Raw genomic sequence first — 21,534 nt, 5'->3', positions numbered from 1 at the left:
TTTTTCAACTAGCCTATTATCCCTTAGCAGACAGAAGGAAGGAATATGTTGTTCAACTAGCCTATTATCCCTTAGCAGACAGAAGGAATATGTTGTTCAACTAGCCTATTATCCCTTAGCAGACAGAAGGAATATGTTGTTCAACTAGCCTATTATCCCTTAGCAGACAGAAGGAATATGTTGTTCAACTAGCCTATTATCCCTTAGCAGACAGAAGGAATATGTTGTTCAACTAGCCTATTATCCCTTAGCAGACAGATGGAATATGTTGTTCAACTAGCCTATTATCCCTTAGCTGACAGAAGGAAGGAATATGTTGTTCAACTAGCCTATTATCCCTTAGCAGACAGAAGGAATATGTTGTTCAACTAGCCTATTAACCCTTAGCAGACAGATGGAATATGTTGTTCAACTAGCCTATTATCCCTTAGCTGACAGAAGGAAGGAATATGTTGTTCAACTAGCCTATTATCCCTTAGCTGACAGAAGGAATATGTTGTTCAACTAGCCTATTATCCATTAGCAGACAGATGGAATATGTTGTTCAACTAGCCTATTATCCCTTAGCTGAAAGAAGGAATATGTTGTTCAACTAGCCTATTATCCCTTAGCTGACAGAAGGAATATGTTGTTCAACTAGCCTATATCCCTTAGCAGACAGATGGAATATGTTGTTCAACTAGCCTATTATCCCTTAGCTGACAGAAGGAAGGAATATGTTGTTCAACTAGCCTATTATCCCTTAGCAGACAGAAGGAATATGTTGTTCAACTAGCCTATTATCCCTTAGCTGAAAGAAGGAATATGTTGTTCAACTAGCCTATTATCCATTAGCAGACAGATGGAATATGTTGTTCAACTAGCCTATTATCCCTTAGCTGACAGAAGGAATATGTTTTTCAACTAGCCTATTATCCCTTAGCAGACAGAAGGAAGGAATATGTTGTTCAACTAGTCTATTATCCCTTAGCAGACAGAAGGAATATGTTGTTCAACTAGCCTATTATCCCTTAGCAGACAGAAGGAATATGTTGTTCAACTAGCCTATTATCCCTTAGCAGACAGAAGGAATATGTTGTTCAACTAGCCTATTATCCCTTAGCAGACAGAAGGAAGGAATATGTTGTTCAACTAGCCTATTATCCCTTAGCAGACAGAAGGAAGGAATATGTTGTTCAACTAGCCTATTATCCCTTAGCAGACAGAAGGAATATGTTGTTCAACTAGCCTATTATCCCTTAGCAGACAGAAGGAATATGCTGTTCAACTAGCCTATTATCCCTTAGCAGACAGAAGGAAGGAATATGTTGTTCAACTAGCCTATTATCCCTTAGCAGACAGAAGGAATATGTTGTTCAACTAGCCTATTATCCCTTAGCAGACAGAAGGAATATGTTGTTCAACTAGCCTATTATCCCTTAGCAGACAGAAGGAATATGTTGTTCAACTAGCCTATTATCCCTTAGCAGACAGAAGGAAGGAATATGTTGTTCAACTAGCCTATTATCCCTTAGCAGACAGAAGGAAGGAATATGGTATTCCAACTTTCTTAAAATTCAAAAACTAGAATGACCGCCTTTTGTATAAAAGGACAACGCACACACAGTTCCCACCTGAATGATCTTGTCTCGTATATTGAGCACAGTGAACCCATAGAGTCTGGTCTGGCCTTGGAATACATAGGACAGGATCCTTCGATCCAGCTGGAAGGCTATCTCCCCCACCAACCGCTCTGGATCTGAACAATAAACACCATTACAACACCAACCTCTGAATCTGCATGGATTACTTCAATAGATCTCATTACACCAACAGAAACATTCATCCACACCTAGTTTAACAAAATGTTCCTATTATAAGCAACATCCCAAACGGCATCCTGTTTCCTACAGTGAGGGAAAAAAGTATTTGATCCCCTGCTGATTTTATACGTTTGCCCACTGACAAAGAAAGGATCAGTCTATAATTTTAATGGTAGGTTTATTTGAACAGTGAGAGACAGAATAACAACAAAAATATCCAGAAAAACGCATGTCAAAAATGTTATAAATTGATTTGCATTTTAATGAGAGGAAATAAGTATTTGACCCCCTCTCAATCAGAAAGATTTCTGGCTCCCAGGTGTCTTTTATACAGGTAACGAGCTGAGATTAGGAGCACACTCTTAAAGGGAGTGCTCCTAATCTCAGTTTGTTACCAGCAGAGGGAGTAGTTGTTTAGTATTTTGGTCAGGACGTGGCAGAGGGATGTTTGTTTTGTATGGTGGGGGTTTTGTGTGTGTTGTAGAGGGGTGTTTGATTTATGTGTTCCTGGGTTTTGGGTGTATGTTCTAGGTTGTATTTCTGCATTCTGTCTAGGTTAGGTTTTCTATGTTTAGGTTTGGGTGCTAGACTCAATTGGAGGCAGGTGATTCTCGTTGCCTCTGATTGAGAGTCCTATATATGGGTAATTGTTCGGTGTAGTGTTGTGGGAGATTGTTTCTTGTTTTGCCTGTGTGAGCATGACAAGACTGTTTTGTTGTTCGTGAGTTCTTTGTTTTGTTATTTTGGTGTTCCCTTTATGTAAAATAAATAACAAGATGAGCATCCACATTCCTGCTGCGTTTTGGTCCTCTATCCCCGACGACAACCGTTACACCTGTATAAAAGACACCTGTCCACAGAAGCAATCAATCAATCAGATTCCAAACTCTCCACCATGGCCAAGACCAAAGAGCTCTCCAAGGATGTCAGGGACAAGATTGTAGACCTACACAAGGCTGGAATGGGCTACAAGACCATCGCCAAGCAGCTTGGTGAGAAGGTGACAACAGTTGGTGCGATTATTCGCAAATGGAAGAAACACAAAAGAACTGTCAATCTCCCTCGGCCTGGGGCTCCATGCAAGATCTCACCTCGTGGAGTTGCAATGATCATGAGAACGGTGAGGAATCAGCCCAGAACTACACGGGAGGATCTTGTCAATAATCTCAAGGCAGCTGGGACCATAGTCAACAAGAAAACAATTGGTAAAACACTACGCAGTGAAGGACTGAAATCCTGCAGCGCCCGCAAGGTCCCCCTGCTCAAGAAAGCACATATACATGCCCGTCTGAAGTTTGCTAATGAACATCTGAATGATTCAGAGGACAACTGGGTGAAAGTGTTGTGGTCAGATGAGACCAAAATGGAGCTCTTTGGCATCAACTCAACTCGCCGTGTTTGGAGGAGGAGGAATGCTGCCTATGACCCCAAGAGCACCATCCCCACCGTCAAACATGGAGGTGGAAACATTATGCTTTGGGGGTGTTTTTCTGCTAAGGGGACAGGACAACTTCACCGCATCAAAGGGACGATGGACGGGGCCATGTACCGTCAAATATTGGGTGAGAACCTCCTTCCCTCAGCCAGGGCATTGAAAATGGGTCGTGGATGGGTATTCCAGCATGACCATGACCCAAAACACACGGCCAAGGCAACAAAGGAGTGGCTCAAGAAGAAGCACATTAAGGTCCTGGAGTGGCCTAGCCAGTCTCCAGACCTTAATCCCATAGAAAATCTGAGGAGGGAGCTGAAGGTTCGAGTTGCCAAACGTCAGCCTCGAAACCTTAATGACTTGGAGAAGATTTGCAAAGAGGAGTGGGACAAAATCCCTCCTGAGATGTGTGCAAACCTGGTGGCCAACTACAAGAAACGTCTGACCTCTGTGATTGCCAACAAGGGTTTTGCCACCAAGTACTAAGTCATGTTTTGCAGAGGGGTCAAATACTTATTTCCCTCATTAAAATGCAAATCAATTTATAACATTTTTGACATGCGTTTTTCTGGATTGTTTTGTTGTTATTCTGTCTCTCATTGTTCAAATAATCCTACCATTAAAATTATAGACTGATCATTTCTTTGTCAGTGGGCAAACGTACAAAATCAGCAGGGGATCAAATACTTTTTTCCCTCACTGTATATTGTGCACTACTATTGACCAGAGCCCTATAGGCCCTACTCAAAAGTTATGCATGTCATGACTTCAGTCGAAGTCAGGTCCTCTCCTTGTTTGGGCGGCGCTCGGCGGTCTTCTAGCCATCATCGATCCACTTTCATTTTCCACATGTTTTGTCTTGTTTTCCTCACACCTGGTTTCAATTCCCTCATTTACTTGTTGTGTATTTAACCCTCTGTTCCCCCCCATGTCTTTGTGTGGGATTGTTTATTGTTTCGTGTAAGCGCACGTTAGACTGGTTGCGCTGGGTTATGTCAACCCGTATTGTACACTGCTCAAAAAAATAAAGGGAACACTTAAACAACACAATGTAACTCCAAGTCAATCACACTTCTGTGAAACCAAACTGCCCACTTTGGAAGCAACACTGATTGACAATAAATTTCACATGCTGTTGTGCAAATGGAATAGACAACAGGTGGAAATTATAGGCAATTAGCAAGACACCCCCAATAAAGGAGTGGTTCTGCAGGTGGGGACCACAGACCACTTCTCAGTTCTTATGCTTCCTGGCTGATGTTTTGGTCACTTTTGAATGCTGGCGGTGCTTTCACTCTAGTGGTAGCATGAGACGAAGTCTACAACCCACACAAGTGGCTCAGGTAGTGCAGCTCATCCAGGATGGCACATCAATGCGAGCTGTGGCAAGAAGGTTTGCTGTGTCTGTCAGCGTAGTGTCCAGAGCATGGAGGCAATACCAGGAGACAGGCCAGTACATCAGGAGACGTGGAGGAGGCCGTAGGAGGGCAACAACTCAGCAGCAGGACCGCTACCTCCGCCTTTGTGCAAGGAGGAGCAGGAGGAGCACTGCCAGAGCCCTGCAAAATGACCTCCAGCAGGCCACAAATGTGCATGTCTCTGCTCAAACGGTCAGAAACAGACTCCATGAGGGTGGTATGAGGGCCCGACGTCCACAGGTGGGGGTTGTGCTTACAGCCCAACACCGTGCAGGACGTTTGGCATTTGCCAGAGAACACCAAGATTGGCAAATTCGCCACTGGCGCCTTGTGCTCTTCACAGATGAAGCAGGTTCACACTGAGCACGTGACAGACGTGACAGAGTCTGGAGACGCCGTGGAGAACGTTCTGCTGCCTGCAACATCCTCCAGCATGACCGGTTTGGCGGTGGGTCAGTCATGGTGTGGGGTGGCATTTCTTTGGGGGGCCGCACAGCCCTCCATGTGCTCGCTAGAGGTAGCCTGACTGCCATTAGGTACCGAGATGAGATCCTCAGACCCCTTGTGAGACCATATGCTGGTGCGGTTGGCCCTGGGTTCCTCCTAATGCAAGACAATGCTAGACCTCATGTGGCTGGAGTGTGTCAGCAGTTCCTGCAAGAGGAAGGCATTGATGCTATGGACTGGTCAGCCCGTTCCCCAGACCTGAATCCAATTGAGCACATCTGGGACATTATGTCTCGCTCCATCCACCAATGCCACGTTGCACCACAGACTGTCCAGGAGTTGGCGGATGCTTTAGTCCAGGTCTTGGAGGAGATCCCTCAGGAGACCATCATCCACCTCATCAGGAGCATGCCCAGGCGTTGTAGGGAGATCATACAGGCACGTGGAGGCCACACACACTACTGAGCCTCATTTTGGCTTGTTTTAAGGACATTACATCAAAATTGGATCAGCCTGTAGTGTGGTTTTCCACTTTAATTTTGAGTGTGACTCCAAATCCAGACCTCCATGGGTTGATAAATTGGATTTCCATTGATTATTTTTGTGTGATTTTGTTGTCAGCACATTCAACTATGTAAAGAAAAAAGTATTTAATAAGATTATTTCATTCATTCAGATCTAGGATGTGTTATTTTAGTGTTCCCTTTATTTTTTTTAGCAGTATATTTAGTGTTCGTTGTGCAGTGTGTTTTTGTTCGCCTAAATAAAAGGCTCCGTTTGCTACCCAAATTCTGCTCTCCTGCGCATGACTCCCTTACAGCCAGTTACGCATACCTAACAATGCACTATATAGGAAATAGGGTGCAATTTGGGACCTACACAATAGTTTTGAATACATATTTTTCTATTCTATTCTGCTATTACAATATTGTCATAATCAGCTCAGTTGATACAAAATGGTGATTCAATTTCTGACTAACATTTTTCTGTAAGGATCATGTCACAACATTGTAATGAGCAAACGACCATTTCACACACCTTTCACCTTGTGAGACATGATGTAAGAACAGCTTGCAGTCTCTTCATGTTCTCGTGGGTCTGTGTACATGCAGCTCTTGGTGTAGGACTCCAGGTTAACCGGGGAAGACGTTCTGTGAGAATGTTTGGACGATTGATGCAGCTCATGTTTGAATCTGTCCTCATCCACGATGTCTTGCCACTGAATAGTTGTGTTCCTGCCTTTGGGTAGGAAATTCACATCAGAATCAATTCGAAATGCAAAAAGGGTGACAAATTGAGACAAAAAGAAACCAGGCAAAAAATAATAAGCAATTATATGTAGATGCACTCCCCTTTGACTACATCCTCCCTCTGCTGACCTCACTGAAGCCATGGGTTGCTTAGACGTCGCACGCAACCATTGGTTGATGCTGACAGATTGACAGATTGCTATAACATATGATTTGGTTAGTCGATAGGTAAAATATCTATCCAGACGTTTTAAGATCTGGCAACGTCTTAACAATGGAACCATGAACGTTCTCAACCTTCAGTTTCTTGACCTTAGATCAACTCATGAACTTAATGTTGTTTTTAATTTTTAATTTATTTTTGTTGCTTTACATCACTACGAAATGTCTTTATGTAATGAATAGAGCTATATAAATTGAATAAATTATTTAAATGTTAGTCATTTAACAGATGCTCTTATCCAGAGTGCCTTACAGAGTTAAGTGCCTTGCTCAGATGTTTCATCTAGTCGGCTCAGGGATTCGAACCAGCATCTTTTCGGTTAGTGGCCTAAAGCTCTTAACCACCAGGCTATCTGCCACCCTTATTATTATTATACGTCCAATATTTTAGCTGGATGTTGCTAGGACCTGCATGGCAGTACTGATGTTGGGATTAAGTCAATTTCATTTCACGACGTATAGTGAAATTCCAAATCCAATTAAATGTGTTTAGCTTCTCCAACCCTGCTTATTAATTCGAACCGTACTGACGTCCTTGGACGTCCTCTAGTGGCAAAGAGCGGCACGCGCACTACCGTCACCCACATAGATGGAGATTGCGATGCGTAAAACATACTTGAACAGTTACCTGTCGATTCCCTGAGAGTATCGCTGGTTAGAGCGGAGGTTTGCAGTTTGGACTTCAGATCAAAGTTTTCCTTCATCAAACCAAGCCTTATTTTCAGGTCGTCATTCTCGTGCCGCAGTTTCTCATTCTCCAAGCGCAATGACGCACCGCCCCCCTCTGTATCCATATCCACCCAGACACTTCTCCGACTCCAAGCGCCTACTTCAGGCGTTCAGACAGTTGAGGCACAACCCGTAAGTTTGTAGACCCTTTCCGTCTGTCTTATAAATCAAATCCTCAAATGAAATAGGTTATAAATAGCATCATAATAGGGTGCCAGCACGTTGGATTTAACTTTTAACACCGTTATGTCGTGTGTCATAATTACACATTGAACATAATTATAGAATCTCCTTTATGACGTCTAAACAGAATGACTATAGCCTTTCTGACGCTGTACATTTGCATTGCATCAGAGGAAATCATTTCTCACACCATTTCTCTCCAGACTGAAAAGCTGAAAACTAGGCACAAATGTCTTGAAAAATATAATTAACAAACTGACATTCATGCTTTTGGCTTAGAAAAAAATCATATCAAAGTGTATAATCATGATTCATACACCATTAGAAACGATTTAGCAGCATCCAGTAATCGCCAGCACTGATAAAAAGAGAGATTACAATTCAGTTTTAATTGAATAACTATCAACAAATACAGCTGCAAAGACTCACAAACATCAGAAATATCACAAAACAAATTGAATTCAAATATTATTAATGATTCACACTACACAATTTAAACCAGTGTGGATTGTGGTAAAACTGAGCACAATGATTTGTAACTGTGATATAGCACAGTTACAAATAGAAATCAAACTGGATGGACATCAGAAATAGAGGAAGGACTAAAAACAAACAAAAAATAACTATTGTAAAATAGACTGTCTGTAAAATGTGTATAAGATCAATAAATTGAAGGTAAAAGCCGAAGTGTTTATTAGTTTACTCCAATTGGGGGATCGGTGGTAGGGTTTGCGGGGAATAATAATAAAGGTATATTCTTAAAAAAAGTATGTATGTCTATATAGGTATGTGTATGTATATATGTGTATATGTATGCATGCATGTATGGATATATATATTTACCCCAAAAAATAAATGGGGGATTGGAAATGATGCAGACAATTACATTGATGGAAGCAATATTCTTTCGGCAATATTAAGCTGATGCCCCCTAGAAGAAAAAAGAGAAATAATTTACAAAGAAAGAAAAACTGAGCACAATGAACATGAGGGAGTCAAGCAGAGTTACTGGCTATGACTGTGATATGTGGTTGTTTAGTTACCCATGTTAAATGAACTAAGTCAAATCAAATGTTTTGTAACATGCGCCGAATAGAACAGGTGTAGACTTCACCGTGAAATGCTTATTTACGAGTCTTTTCCCAACAATGCAGAGTTAAAAAAGTACGAAAATTAGCAAAGAAAAATATTAACACAATAGAAAAATACATGGCTCTGGATAAGAACATCTGCTAAATCAGGGTTTCCCAAACACGCTCTGCGATGACTGACAAGAGGAAGTGATGATGCACCACCCCGTTTAGAAACGTCACCTTGTGCATTCTACTGTTACAACTTTCAACAGTATGTTCAAAGCCGGACTGAGTTCACTAGGGGGCGCGCCCCACAGTTTGGGAACCACTGCTCTAAAAGCGCATAGGGAACCACATTTAGGACGACAGGCGACAGCAGTGTTCACCTGAGACATAGGCACATAAAACAATGTGTAGCAGGTGTTGTACTAGATATGGGAACAGATGAGTAACTCCTGTAAAAAGACTCCTTCATCCTTCAAATGGTTCCTTTAGAGGAAGCTCTCAGTTCCGTGCTCTTCCAACGATAGCCAGGATGTAGAGGAAGATGTTGATGATGTCAGTGTACAGGGAGAGAGCAGCAAAAACATAGTCCTCTGGACTCAGGGCATTCTCCTTGTTGCCAAGCAGCAGCTGAGTGTCCACAGCCAAGAACTGGAATCAATCACATTCAAAAGAATGATCATTCTATTATCACAATTAGAATTAGCATTCTACTCATTCTATTTAGCAAGATATGTGCTGTGAGATAAGGTCTCGATTTGGTCTGACAACACATGCAAAATAATGACTAAGACTGAACAAAATGGCACCCTGTTCCCTATATAGTGCATTACTTTGGCCAGGGCCCATCAATCAAAACACTTGCATGAATACTTAAATAGTTGCCCTACTACCACCACCAGTATCGTTTCTACAGGAAAAGAGACACCACCGATGATAATCAAGATCATTACCAAAGAAAGAGATTTTAGTATGCATCCCTAATAGCACCATTCCCTAAATAGTGCACTACGATGGTCAAAAGTAGTGCACTGTAAAGAAAATAGGGTGGCATTTGTGACAAGGACTTACGCATGTGAAGAGTAGAGCGCCCAGCGAGGCGTAGACCAGTTCCAGGATCTTGTTGCGGATGAAGATGCAGAGGAAGCCGAAGAGGACCAGGACAATCAGACAGACCAACAGCACACCATGACAGGAAGTGAAGTCATACTTGGTCTGTATGGGGTCGGAGGTCGGGTCAGGAAGAATGCCAAAGGTCAAAGGGACATATTAGTGATTAGCCAATGACGTGACTCTCATTTACTATCAAACAATAATAATATCACTAGCCTCACTGAACAGGGTAGGGTCGGTACCATCACTAGCCTCACTGAACAGGGTAGGGTTAGTACCATCACTAGCCTCACTGAACAGGGTAGGGTGGGTACCATCACTAGCCTCACTGAACAGGGTAGGGTAGGTACCATCACTAGCCTCACTGAACAGGGTAGGGTCAGTACCATCACTAGCCTCACTGAACAGGGTAGGGTCAGTACCATCACTAGCCTCACTGAACAGGGTAGGGTGATTACCATCACTAGCCTCACTGAACAGGGTAGGGTCAGTACCATCACTAGCCTCACTGAACAGGGTAGGGTTAGTACCATCACTAGCCTCACTGAACAGGGTAGGGTAGGTACCATCACTAGCCTCACTGAACAGGGTAGGGTAGGTACCATCACTAGCCTCACTGAACAGGGTAGGGTAGGGACCATCACTAGCCTCACTGAACAGGGCAGGGTCAGTACCATCACTAGCCTCACTGAACAGGGTAGGGTCGGTACCATCACTAGCCTCACTGAACAGGGTAGGGTCGGTACCATCACTAGCCTCACTGAACAGGGTAGGGTCAGTACCATCACTAGCCTCACTGAACAGGGTAGGGTTAGTACCATCACTAGCCTCACTGAACAGGGTAGGGTCGGTACCATCACTAGCCTCACTGAACAGGGTAGGGTCGGTACCATCACTAGCCTCACTGAACAGGGCTGTGTCAGTACCATCACTGAACAGGGTAGGGTCAGTACCATCACTAGCCTCACTGAACAGGGCAGGGTCAGTACCATCACTGAACAGGGCAGGTACCATCACTGAACAGGGCAGGGTCAGTACCATCACTGAACAGGGCAGGGTCGGTACCATCACTGAACAGGGCAGGGTCGGTACCATCACTGAACAGGGCAGGTACCATCACTGAACAGGGCAGGGTCAGTACCATCACTGAACAGGGCAGGGCAGGTACCATCACTGAACAGGGCAGGGTCAGTACCATCACTGAACAGGGCAGGGCAGGTACCATCACTGAACAGGGCAGGGCAGGTACCATCACTGAACAGGGCAGGGTCAGTACCATCACTGAACAGGGCAGGGTCGGTACCATCACTGAACAGGGTAGGGTCGGTACCATCACTGAACAGGGTAGGGTCGGTACCATCACTGAACAGGGCAGGGTCGGTACCATCACTGAACAGGGCAGGGTCGGTACCATCACTGAACAGGGCAGGGTCAGTACCATCACTGAACAGGGCAGGGTCAGTACCATCACTGAACAGGGCAGGGTCAGTACCATCACTGAACAGGGCAGGGTCGGTACCATCACTGAACAGGGCAGGGTCAGTACCATCACTGAACAGGGCAGGGTCGGTACCATCACTGAACAGGGCAGGGTCGGTACCATCACTGAACAGGGCAGGGTCAGTACCATCACTGAACAGGGCAGGGCAGGTACCATCACTGAACAGGGCAGGGTCGGTACCATCACTGAACAGGACAGGGTCGGTACCATCACTGAACAGGGCAGGGTCGGTACCATCACTGAACAGGGTAGGGTCAGTACCATCACTGAACAGGGCAGGGTCGGTACCATCACTGAACAGGGCAGGGTCAGTACCATCACTGAACAGGGCAGGGTCAGTACCATCACTGAACAGGGCAGGGTCAGTACCATCACTGAACAGGGCAGGGTCGGTACCATCACTGAACAGGGCAGGGTCAGTACCATCACTGAACAGGGCAGGGTCAGTACCATCACTGAACAGGGCTGCGTCAGTACCATCACTAGCCTCACTGAACAGGGCAGGGTCAGTACCATCACTGAACAGGGCAGGGTCAGTACCATCACTGAACAGGGCAGGGTCGGTACCATCACTGAACAGGGCCAGTATCTATGATGGCAGGGTCGGTACCATCACTGAACAGGGCAGGGTCAGTACCATCACTGAACAGGGCAGGGTCGGTACCATCACTGAACAGGGCCAGTATCTATGATGGCAGGGTCGGTACCATCACTGAACAGGGCAGGGTCAGTACCATCACTGAACAGGGTCGGTACCATCACTGAACAGGGCAGGGTCAGTACCATCACTGAACAGGGCAGGGTCAGTACCATCACTGAACAGGGCAGGTACCATCACTGAACAGGGCAGGGTCAGTACCATCACTGAACAGGGCAGGGTCAGTACCATCACTGAACAGGGCAGGGTCGGTACCATCACTGAACAGGGCCAGTATCTATGATGGCAGGGTCGGTACCATCACTGAACAGGGCAGGGTCAGTACCATCACTGAACAGGGTCGGTACCATCACTGAACAGGGCAGGGTCGGTACCATCACTGAACAGGGCAGGGTCGGTACCATCACTGAACAGGGCAGGGTCAGTACCATCACTGAACAGGGCAGGGTCAGTACCATCACTGAACAGGGCAGGGTCAGTACCATCACTGAACAGGGCAGGGTCAGTACCATCAGTGAACAGGGCAGGGTCGGTACCATCACTGAACAGGGCAGGGTCGGTACCATCACTGAACAGGGCAGGGTCAGTACCATCACTGAACAGGGCAGGGTCAGTACCATCACTGAACAGGGCAGTGTCAGTACCATCACTGAACAGGGCAGGGTCGGTACCATCACTGAACAGGGCAGGTACCATCACTGAACAGGGCAGGGTCGGTACCATCACTGAACAGGGCAGGGTCAGTACCATCACTGAACAGGGCAGGGTCAGTACCATCAGTGAACAGGGCAGGGTCGGTACCATCACTGAACAGGGCAGGGTCGGTACCATCACTGAACAGGGCAGGGTCGGTACCATCACTGAACAGGGCAGGGTCGGTACCATCACTGAACAGGGCAGGGTCAGTACCATCACTGAACAGGGCAGGGTCGGTACCATCACTGAACAGGGCAGGGTCGGTACCATCACTGAACAGGGCAGGGTCAGTACCATCACTGAACAGGGCCAGTATCTATGATGGCAGGGTCGGTACCATCACTGAACAGGGCAGGGTCAGTACCATCACTGAACAGGGCAGGGTCAGTACCATCACTGAACAGGGCCAGTATCTATGATGGCAGGGTCGGGGTCAATTCCAGTTCAATTCCTGTTAAATTTGATTCCATAGGAATGCTGTTTAAAGGTACACTCAGCGATATGACGTAAGTGCACAAAGTAAACAGCAAAGTTCATCAATTTCCCCAACTAAGAGCATTGAAGCGTGAGGCTCAGCTCCCCCTCTGTTTTGGTCCCGTACCTACCACGCTCTAACAGCGTGAAGTGAACCCATGCACAGATACTGTGTGTGAGCGAAGTCTTGCATCTCGCTCATGGCAATGTCATTTCACTGAGTCTACCTTTAATTCTGGCATTGACTGGAATACACCCCATCCCTGATAACCCTATGACATGTTGAACTGTGGATAGAGAGATAGAGAGATAGATAGATACAGACCTGGAGAGAGAAGATAACCACGGTGAAGCAGACAACAGCAGTGATGCCCACGGCCATGATGACTGAATCAGTGTCGTAGAAACTAGCTATCATCCCCACCATGTAGGACATAGCCAGGGTCAGGATGGACTGGAAACACCAGAGGAGAGTCAATCAACCTCTTTTACATCTTCAACAATACTTTATGTACAAGTGCACATATCAACACAAACTTAGTGAATAAGACATTTTTCTTCTTCAATTAGATAAATGTACAGAACCGGCCCATAAAGAATAGCTAGGAATACTATTGTTCATTGAGTGTGCTTTTTAGTCCAGGTAAAGGCTTCATCTGAGTTTGGAAAACAGGCCCATAAAGTATAGAATTATAATGGTAATAATGGCCATTTAAATGAGACAGGTCTTATTAACTTACTAGTGCAATCAGGTTCCATGGATGTTTGCGGCGAAACTCTCCACAGCAGCTGATGGTGATGAGAGAGACGAAGAAGACGCCATAGGACGCCCAGTAGGTCCATGTGTTGGCCCTGACGAACACTTTGATTTCCTCCACAAAGGTGAAGAGAGCCACAAAGAAGAATGTTACCATCAGCTGGACGGTCAACACCATGAAGACCTGTAGGTGGACAAGGAGACAGAGACTATTAGATACAGGACACATACTGTACTACAAGTCCAACTACAGATGAAATGTAGACTCTGAGGATTGCTCTTTAAAAATGTTCTGAAGCCATTTTGTTTGATTATTATGATGGCTATACAGATGCATGTACAACCATTTTATCTTAAGTTCATATTTTTTCTTTAGTTCAAGTTTGCTTGAGGTCCTGATTTGGAGCCTCTTGTCATCCTGGTTGTCCCTTACTTTCCGGATGAAGGCTCGTCTTATGGTCTTGTCGTCCAGTCCAGAGCCAAGAGAGAAGGAACTATTGTCACTGAAGCCTGGGGGTTGATCATCGCTGTGGTAATCAGTGTTTGGGTCTGGAGAAAAGACAGACTCAATGCAATGCACATCAGACCACAAACACTTCCAATGCCCCTTTCTATCTATCAATGAATGATAACACACATCGTTTTTGCTCCCTACTGAAAGTGCTCCATCTTGAAAACTTCACTGCTGTCATGCATCATTTTGTGGACTAATGAACAAAATACTCAAAGATAGTTTGAGTGAACTATCCCTTTAACACTTGAAGTACTCACCATGATTTGGGTTGTCAAAGCCCTGACCGTAGGCCCCAGGCATGGGAGCATAAGGTGCAGTGCCATATCCTGGTTTCCCCTGACCCTGGGAGTACATGGGCTGACCAAATGCCCCAGGCGTGGGGAAGGGCATCCCCACTGGAGCAGGCCCTGGCCCCCCAAATGAGTTTGGCATTCCCTGCGTGTTGGGTAAGGTCATCCCATATCCTGGGTTCCCGTGACCCTGGGAGTACATGGGCTGACCAAATGCACCAGGCGTGGGGAAGGGCATCCCCCCTGGAGCAGGCCCTGGCCCCCCAAATGGGTTCGGCATTCCCTGCGTGTTTGGTAAGGTCATCCCATATCCTGGTGGGCTTGGCTGCCCAAAGCCTACATTTGGGGGCTGGACGCCCCCCTCCAATGAAGAATAGATATTCCTGTCAGGTTGGGACATCACTAGGAGAGGGGTTCAAGAAGTGTTGATCTTGTCTGGACTGTAGAAACAGGGCACTAGAGACAGAGACACATGATGACGAATGACAAAAGTTACTTTTGACATTTTAGTCATTTAGCAGAAGCTCTTATCCAGAGCAGCTTACAGGAGCAATTAGGGATAAGTGCCTTGCTCAAGGGCACATCAATTTTTCACCTAGTCAGATGGGTGGTTAGGATCCTAGTAGGTATCTTAGTAGGTTAGGATGGTAAAGGTTTTAAGAGTACATAATGTCATCTAAAAAGGGGTTTAAGGAGATCAAAGTCCATCCGGGTATCCCTAGGGGATAGCTGCCCCAGTATCTGTGTATTAGAGATGTCCGGGTATCCCTAGGGGATAGCTGCCCCAGTATCTGTGTATTAGAGATGTCCGGGTATCCCTAGGGGATAGCTGCCCCAGTATCTGTGTATTAGAGATGTCCGGGTATCCCTAGGGGATAGCTGCCCCAGTATCTGTGTATTAGAGATGTCCGGGTATCCCTAGGGGATAGCAGCCCCAGTATCTGTGTATAAGAGATGTCCGGGTATCCCTGGGGGATAGCAGCCCCAGTATCTGTGTATTAGAGATGTCCGGGTATCCCTAGGGGATAGCAGCCCCAGTATCTGTGTATAAGAGATGTCCGGGTATCCCTGGGGGATAGCAGCCCCAGTATCTGTGTATTAGAGATGTCCGGGTATCCCTAGGGGATAGCAGCCCCAGTATCTGTGTATTAGAGATGTCCGGGTATCCCTAGGGGATAGCTGCCCCAGTATCTGTGTATTAGAGATGTCCGGGTATCCCTAGGGGATAGCTGCCCCAGTATCTGTGTATTAGAGATGTCCGGGTATCCCTAGGGGATAGCTGCCCCAGTATCTGTGTATTAGAGATGTCGACAATGAGTAGGATGGTTCTCCTCTCTAACGCCCAGGAAGCTCATATTCAAACTCCCATTAGACAGTTCTGCAAGCGTTATGTCAAAATATGTTCCTTACTCACCAAATATCTTAATTTACTCCCGTTATGGCCGGTATGTACTTCCAAAAAAGGTATAAATAAAAATGTACAAGCAAAGGGAAACAAATGCATATTCGGCACTCATACTGCCACAAACAGAAAGTATACAACATCTCAATACATTGGAGGTGCTGAAAATGACCTTTTTTTGGTTGCTTGTATTTTTATTTAGACCTTTTTTGGAAGTACATACAGGCCGTAACGGGAGGAAATGAACATAGCTGCTGAGCGAAACTCCCTATTTGGTAAGCTCGCTTGTAGAGCTGTCTAATGGGAGTTTGAATCAGTTTAGAGGCATCTGTAATGCACAGATACTGGAGGAGGGAATACTCTATCCACCCTGTATTAACTGTGCATCACGAGGGAGGGAGGGAGGGAGGGAGGGAGGGAGGGAGGGAGGGAGGGAGGGAGGGAGGGAGGGAGGGAGGGAGGGAGGGAGGGAGGGAGGGAGGGAGGGAATACTCTATCCACCCTGTATTAACTGTGCATCACGAGGGAGGGAGGGAATACTCTATCCACCCTGTATTAACTGTGCATCACGAGGGAGGGAGGGAGGGAGGGAATACTCTATCCACCCTGTATTAACTGTGCATCACGAGGGAGGGAGGGAGGGAATACTCTATCCACCCTGTATTAACTGTGCATCACGAGGGAGGGAGGGAGGGAATACTCTATCCACCCTGTATTAACTGTGCATCACGAGGGAGGGAGGGAGGGAATACTCTATCCACCCTGTATTAACTGTGCATCACGAGGGAGGGAGGGAGGGAATACTCTATCCACCCTGTATTAACTGTGCATCACGAGGGAGGGAGGGAGGGAGGGAATACTCTATCCACCCTGTATTAACTGTGCATCACGAGGGAGGGAGGGAGGGAGGGAATACTCTATCCACCCTGTATTAACTGTGCATCACGAGGGAGGGAGGGAGGGAGGGAATACTCTATCCACCCTGTATTAACTGTGCATCACGAGGGAGGGAGGGAGGGAGGGAGGGAGGGAATACTCTATCCACCCTGTATTAACTGTGCATCACGAGGGAGGGAGGGAGGGAGGGAATACTCTATCCACCCTGTATTAACTGTGCATCACGAGAGAGGGAGGGAGGGAATACTCTATCCACCCTGTATTAACTGTGCATCACGAGGGAGGGAGGGAGGGAATACTCTATCCACCCTGTATTAACTGTGCATCACAAGGGAGGGAGGGAGGGAGGGAGGGAATACTCTATCCACCCTGTATTAACTGTGCATCACGAGGGAGGGAGGGAGGGAATACTCTATCCACCCTGTATTAACTGTGCATCACGAGGGAGGGAGGGAGGGAGGGAATACTCTATCCACCCTGTATTAACTGTACATCACGAGGGAGAGAGGGAGCATGATTCAGCAAACTATCTAGATTAGAACAATGATAAGCAAACAGCAGTGTGCTATTCATTACAATGTAAGAGCTCAAAATAATATAACCCAAAATAAACTGTGACTGTTGATCAGTGACTAAAAATGAACTATGGTTACGGGAAACGAGGGGGCAGTGGTCCAACTTTAAAGTATCCCTCCCCGTCCCGCTCTTAACTACTGTTCACAACAATTGTCCAACAGTGTGTGATTGCGGCCTGCAATTCGGGGCGTTCCAAAAATAGGCCGTTTATAACAGTTAGTAGTCTTAACATCTGGCACATAATAACTGCACAATGACCAGAACATTTCCTAACATTCATTTGTAGAAGATAATCCAAGTGTTTCTAGCACAGAGACTGAGATCCTCTGTTCAATATTCATCACTCACACTCTCCTGTTGGATTTATCTATATAGTTATCTACATGCGCAAACGGGATATATTAAAAAAATAAGGCACCTCCGGGTTTTATGATATAAGGCCAATATACCACGGCTAAGGGCTGTTCTTATGCATGACGCAACGCGGAGTTCCTGGATACAGCCCTTAGCCGTGGTCTAGGGGCCATATACCTCAAAACCCGGAGGTGCCTTATTGCTATTAGAAACTGGTTACCAACGTAATTAGAGCAGTAAAAATACGTTTTGTCATACCCATGGTATACAGTCTGATATACCACAGCTGTCAGCCAATCAGAATTCAGGGCTCGAACCACCTAGTTTATATTTACAATTATTAACTGGGTGGTTTGAGCCCTGAATGCTGATTGGTTGAAAGCCATGGTATATCAGATGTGTACCATGGGAATGACAAAAACATTTTACTGTTCTAATTGTTGGTAACCAGTTTACAATAGCAATAAGGCACGTCAGGGGTTTGTGGTATATGGCCAATATACCACGTCTAAGGGCTGTGTCCTAAGAACAGCCCATATACCACACCTCATCGTGCCTTATTGCTTAAGCATAGCAGTCTAAACAAGTTAAACTGACATCCATTGATGAAAATGTTCTGGAGAGTTTAATAGGGGCAATTTATCTTCTATCGTGACATATTCTTAAACTCGCAATAATTATTATTTTGATGGAAAACCATATTTTGCTTCTCAGCCTATGTCAGTTAAAATTATATTCCTTAATTTGCTTAATAACTTTATAGGAAAAGGATTTATTGGATAAATGTGGCAACTCCTCTCTTGCTGCAACATTTTTTGGGGGGCTAGTTCAGGCATTTTGTATAGGTTTCAGGGATCATTGGGCTCTACATCTGAGCTAGATCTGGCAACCCTGGTTCCATCTGTGTAACGTTATCCTAGTTAGCTGGGTAATCGAGGCTTTCTGAACGCTTCGCCGCTTTCACCAAATTGTGCCGAAAAAGGGTCAATTACTGGGAGCTTCATTATCTGTTCACAATGCACATCAGTAACTTCTGCTGTTCAGAAATAAATAGCGGTGTGATTATCAGTTGTTTTTTCTCCACTGTTTTCATCAGAACTCGGTGGTGTAGCAGTAAATCCTACTTCCCCTTTTTGCCTTCAAAATACATTTTAAAAACAAAACAGAATCTGTGGCATTATTTAGGATGCTGAAGACAGAAGATTATATTATAATAAATAAAACAAATTATTTGAACTGAGCAGAAAGTGTGGTTTAAATTTTTTTCCTTCAACGGGTTTCGACCTGATGCCTCACGTCCCTGAATGGTCCATACTCTACCTGCTAAACTACCAGTCAGGTGAAACTTCTTGGACAAAATCCTAACTACATTTGGAAGTGCTGTGTCCAGGTCAGTGTTTGAAAGCAGCTTGGAATAGGAGAAGAATGCGCCGAGACAACGGCCAAATCAGTGGGATCTCTCATTTTGCAAAACACTGTTTGAACCGGTCAGATCTTCACGCATGGCTCGGAGCTCCGGTATCATTACTAGCTACCGGTGTCGCCCCGGCCTGCTGTGTACCAGAGACCTAGCTATCGTTAGCTAGCTACCTATCCCGCCTGATGTGTACCGGAGTCCTAGCTAGCTGAAACCCGGTGTCCTTCGGCTTCGCTAACGCCTGCCCTCGCCGTTGTTAACCGCACTGCGGGAAAACAGTCCCGGTCAGGCGGGGGCGAAGGACACTGACTACCGTTGTCCTAGCTAGCTAGCTACCAGCGTTGTCGCCCCCGCCTCTTCTGTGGGGTTTATCAACGTTTGGCATCCAACGTTATGGTGCGTTACCGCCACCTACTGTACCGGAGTCCTAGCTTTAAAAAAAGGTTACCATTGGAACTACACTACATGACCAAAAGTATGTGGACACCTGCTCGTCTGACATCTCATTCCAAAATCATGGGCATTAATATGGAGTTGGTCCCCCATTGCTGTTATAATAGCCTCCACTCTTCTGGGAAGGCTTTCCACTAGATGTTGGAACACTGCTGCAGGGTTTTGCTTCCATTCAGCCACATGAGCATTAGTGATGTTGGGCGATTAGGCCTGGCTCACAGTTGGCGTTCCAATTCATCCTAAAGGTGTTCGATGGGGTTGAGGTGAGGGCTCTGCAGGCCTGTCAAGTTCTTCCACAACAAATCGACAAACCATTTTTGTATGGACCTTACTTTTATGCACGTGGGCATTGTCATGCTGAAACAGGAAAAGGCCTTCCCCAAACTGTTGCCACAAAGTTGCCACACAGAATTGTCTAGAATGTCATTGTGTGCTGTAGCGTTAAGATTTCCCTTCACTGTAACTAAGGAGCCTAGCCCGAACCATGAAAAACAGACCTAGACCATTATTCCTCCTCCACCAAACTTTACAGTTGGCACTATGCATTCAGGCAGGTAGCATTCTCCTGGCATCCACCAAACCCAGATTCGTCCGATGGACTGCCAGATGGTGAAGCGTGATTCATCGCTCCAGAGAACACGTTTCCACTGCTCCAGAGTCCAATGGTGGCGACCTTTACACCACTCCAGGGGACGCTTGGCATTGCGCATGGTGATTTTAGGCTCGTGTGCGGCTGCTTGGCCATGAAAACCTATTCCATGAAACTCCCGACGAACAGTTCTTGTGCTAATGTTGTTTCCAGAGGCAGTTTGGAACTCGGTAGTGAGTGTTGCAAACGAGGACAGAGATTTTTACACACTGAGCTTCAGCATTTGGCAGTCCCGTTCTGTGGGGTTTTATGTCCTACCACTTTGCAGCTGAGCCAATGTTGCTCCTAGACGTTTCCACTTCACAATAACAGTTACAGTTGACCAGGGCAGAAATTTGATTAACTGACTTGTTGGAAAGGTGGCATCCTATGACAGTGCCATGTTGAAAGTCACTGAGCTCTTCAGTAAGGCCATTCTATGGGGGTGGTAGGTAGCCTAGTGTTTTGAGCGATGGGCCAGTAACCGAATGTTTGCTGACAAGGTAAAAATCTGTCGTTCTTCTCCTGAACAAGGCAGTTAACCCACTGTTCCCCGGTAGGCCGTCATTGTAAATTAGAATTTGTTCTTAACTGACTTGCCTAGTTAAATTAAAAAACAAAATCTGCTGCCAATGTTTGTCTATGAAGATTGCATGGCTGTGTGCTTGATTGTATACACCTGTCAGAAATGTGACTGAAATAGCCGAATCCACTAATTTGAAGAGGTGTCCACATACTTTTGTATATCATATTAAGAAAGAGGTGCAGATGCAGGAACGGCCAAAATTGCGGGCCGCAATTTTACCCTTCTACCAATAATAACTTTCACTGGCAAGATTTCACTGTTACAAGATTCATGAGCTCAGATCTAGGATTAGTTTAGTCGACTAAACTACGGTTGTGGAGAACTATTACTGCGCCACAGACAACCGTTGTTGTTTTGTACAAGTGGAAAACTATAACAGGCTGTACAAAATATCTAAAAAAAAATACCACTGTAACAAACAACAGTCTCACATTACCGGTATTCTCCGTGGATGAAGTTTGAAAGTTTTCCGTAAGCGTTTTCCAAGTTGCTCCCAGTTTTAAATTCAGTCGTGTGAAGCTAAAAAGGAAAGAAGAAAATTACTTTCCTTTTCGGTAGGCGATATTTGTTCCGCTAAGTCCTGTGTTACATGTTTCAGTCCAAGAGGTCATGCGCGCCCCTGAGACACGTCATTTCTCGAATGAACTGTGGCCCTGCTG

General features: G+C 45.5%; 2 protein-coding genes across 3 annotated transcripts in view; both read right to left on the bottom strand.

The window, feature by feature from the left end:
• Positions 1–7,799, bottom strand: part of LOC106598616 (uncharacterized) — a 65,053-nt gene extending 57,254 nt beyond the window's left edge. Inside the window, exons 1-2 of the mRNA XM_082959597.1 lie at positions 7,200–7,799; positions 6,138–6,338 (exon numbers count right to left, since the gene is read on the bottom strand). Coding sequence (XP_082815723.1) covers positions 6,138–6,338; positions 7,200–7,365 — 367 coding nt within the window. The 5' untranslated portion in view covers positions 7,366–7,799. The remainder of the gene's footprint in view (positions 1–6,137; positions 6,339–7,199) is intronic.
• Positions 7,800–7,853: 54 nt separating this feature from the next.
• Positions 7,854–21,534, bottom strand: LOC106596398 (protein lifeguard 1). 2 transcript variants are annotated; one of them, XM_082959595.1, is made up of 7 exons: positions 21,312–21,534; positions 14,530–15,018; positions 14,192–14,307; positions 13,742–13,942; positions 13,327–13,455; positions 9,631–9,774; positions 7,854–9,210 (listed from the first exon to the last, which is right to left on the bottom strand). In XM_082959595.1, exons 2-7 carry the CDS (start codon positions 14,960–14,962, stop codon positions 9,061–9,063), a joined length of 1,173 nt encoding a protein of 390 aa, XP_082815721.1. In that variant the 5' UTR covers positions 14,963–15,018; positions 21,312–21,534; the 3' UTR covers positions 7,854–9,060. The 2 variants fall into 2 exon arrangements, with proteins under 2 accessions (XP_082815721.1, XP_082815722.1); XM_082959596.1 differs by lacking the exon at positions 21,312–21,534 and adding an exon at positions 19,382–21,275.

This window comes from Salmo salar, chromosome 02, assembly GCF_965601325.2.
Source record: "Salmo salar chromosome 02, fSalSal1, whole genome shotgun sequence".
Lineage (NCBI taxonomy): Eukaryota > Metazoa > Chordata > Actinopteri > Salmoniformes > Salmonidae > Salmo > Salmo salar.
Note: the sequence above shows the minus strand (reverse complement) of the source record. Positions and strands in the feature narration are given on the sequence as shown.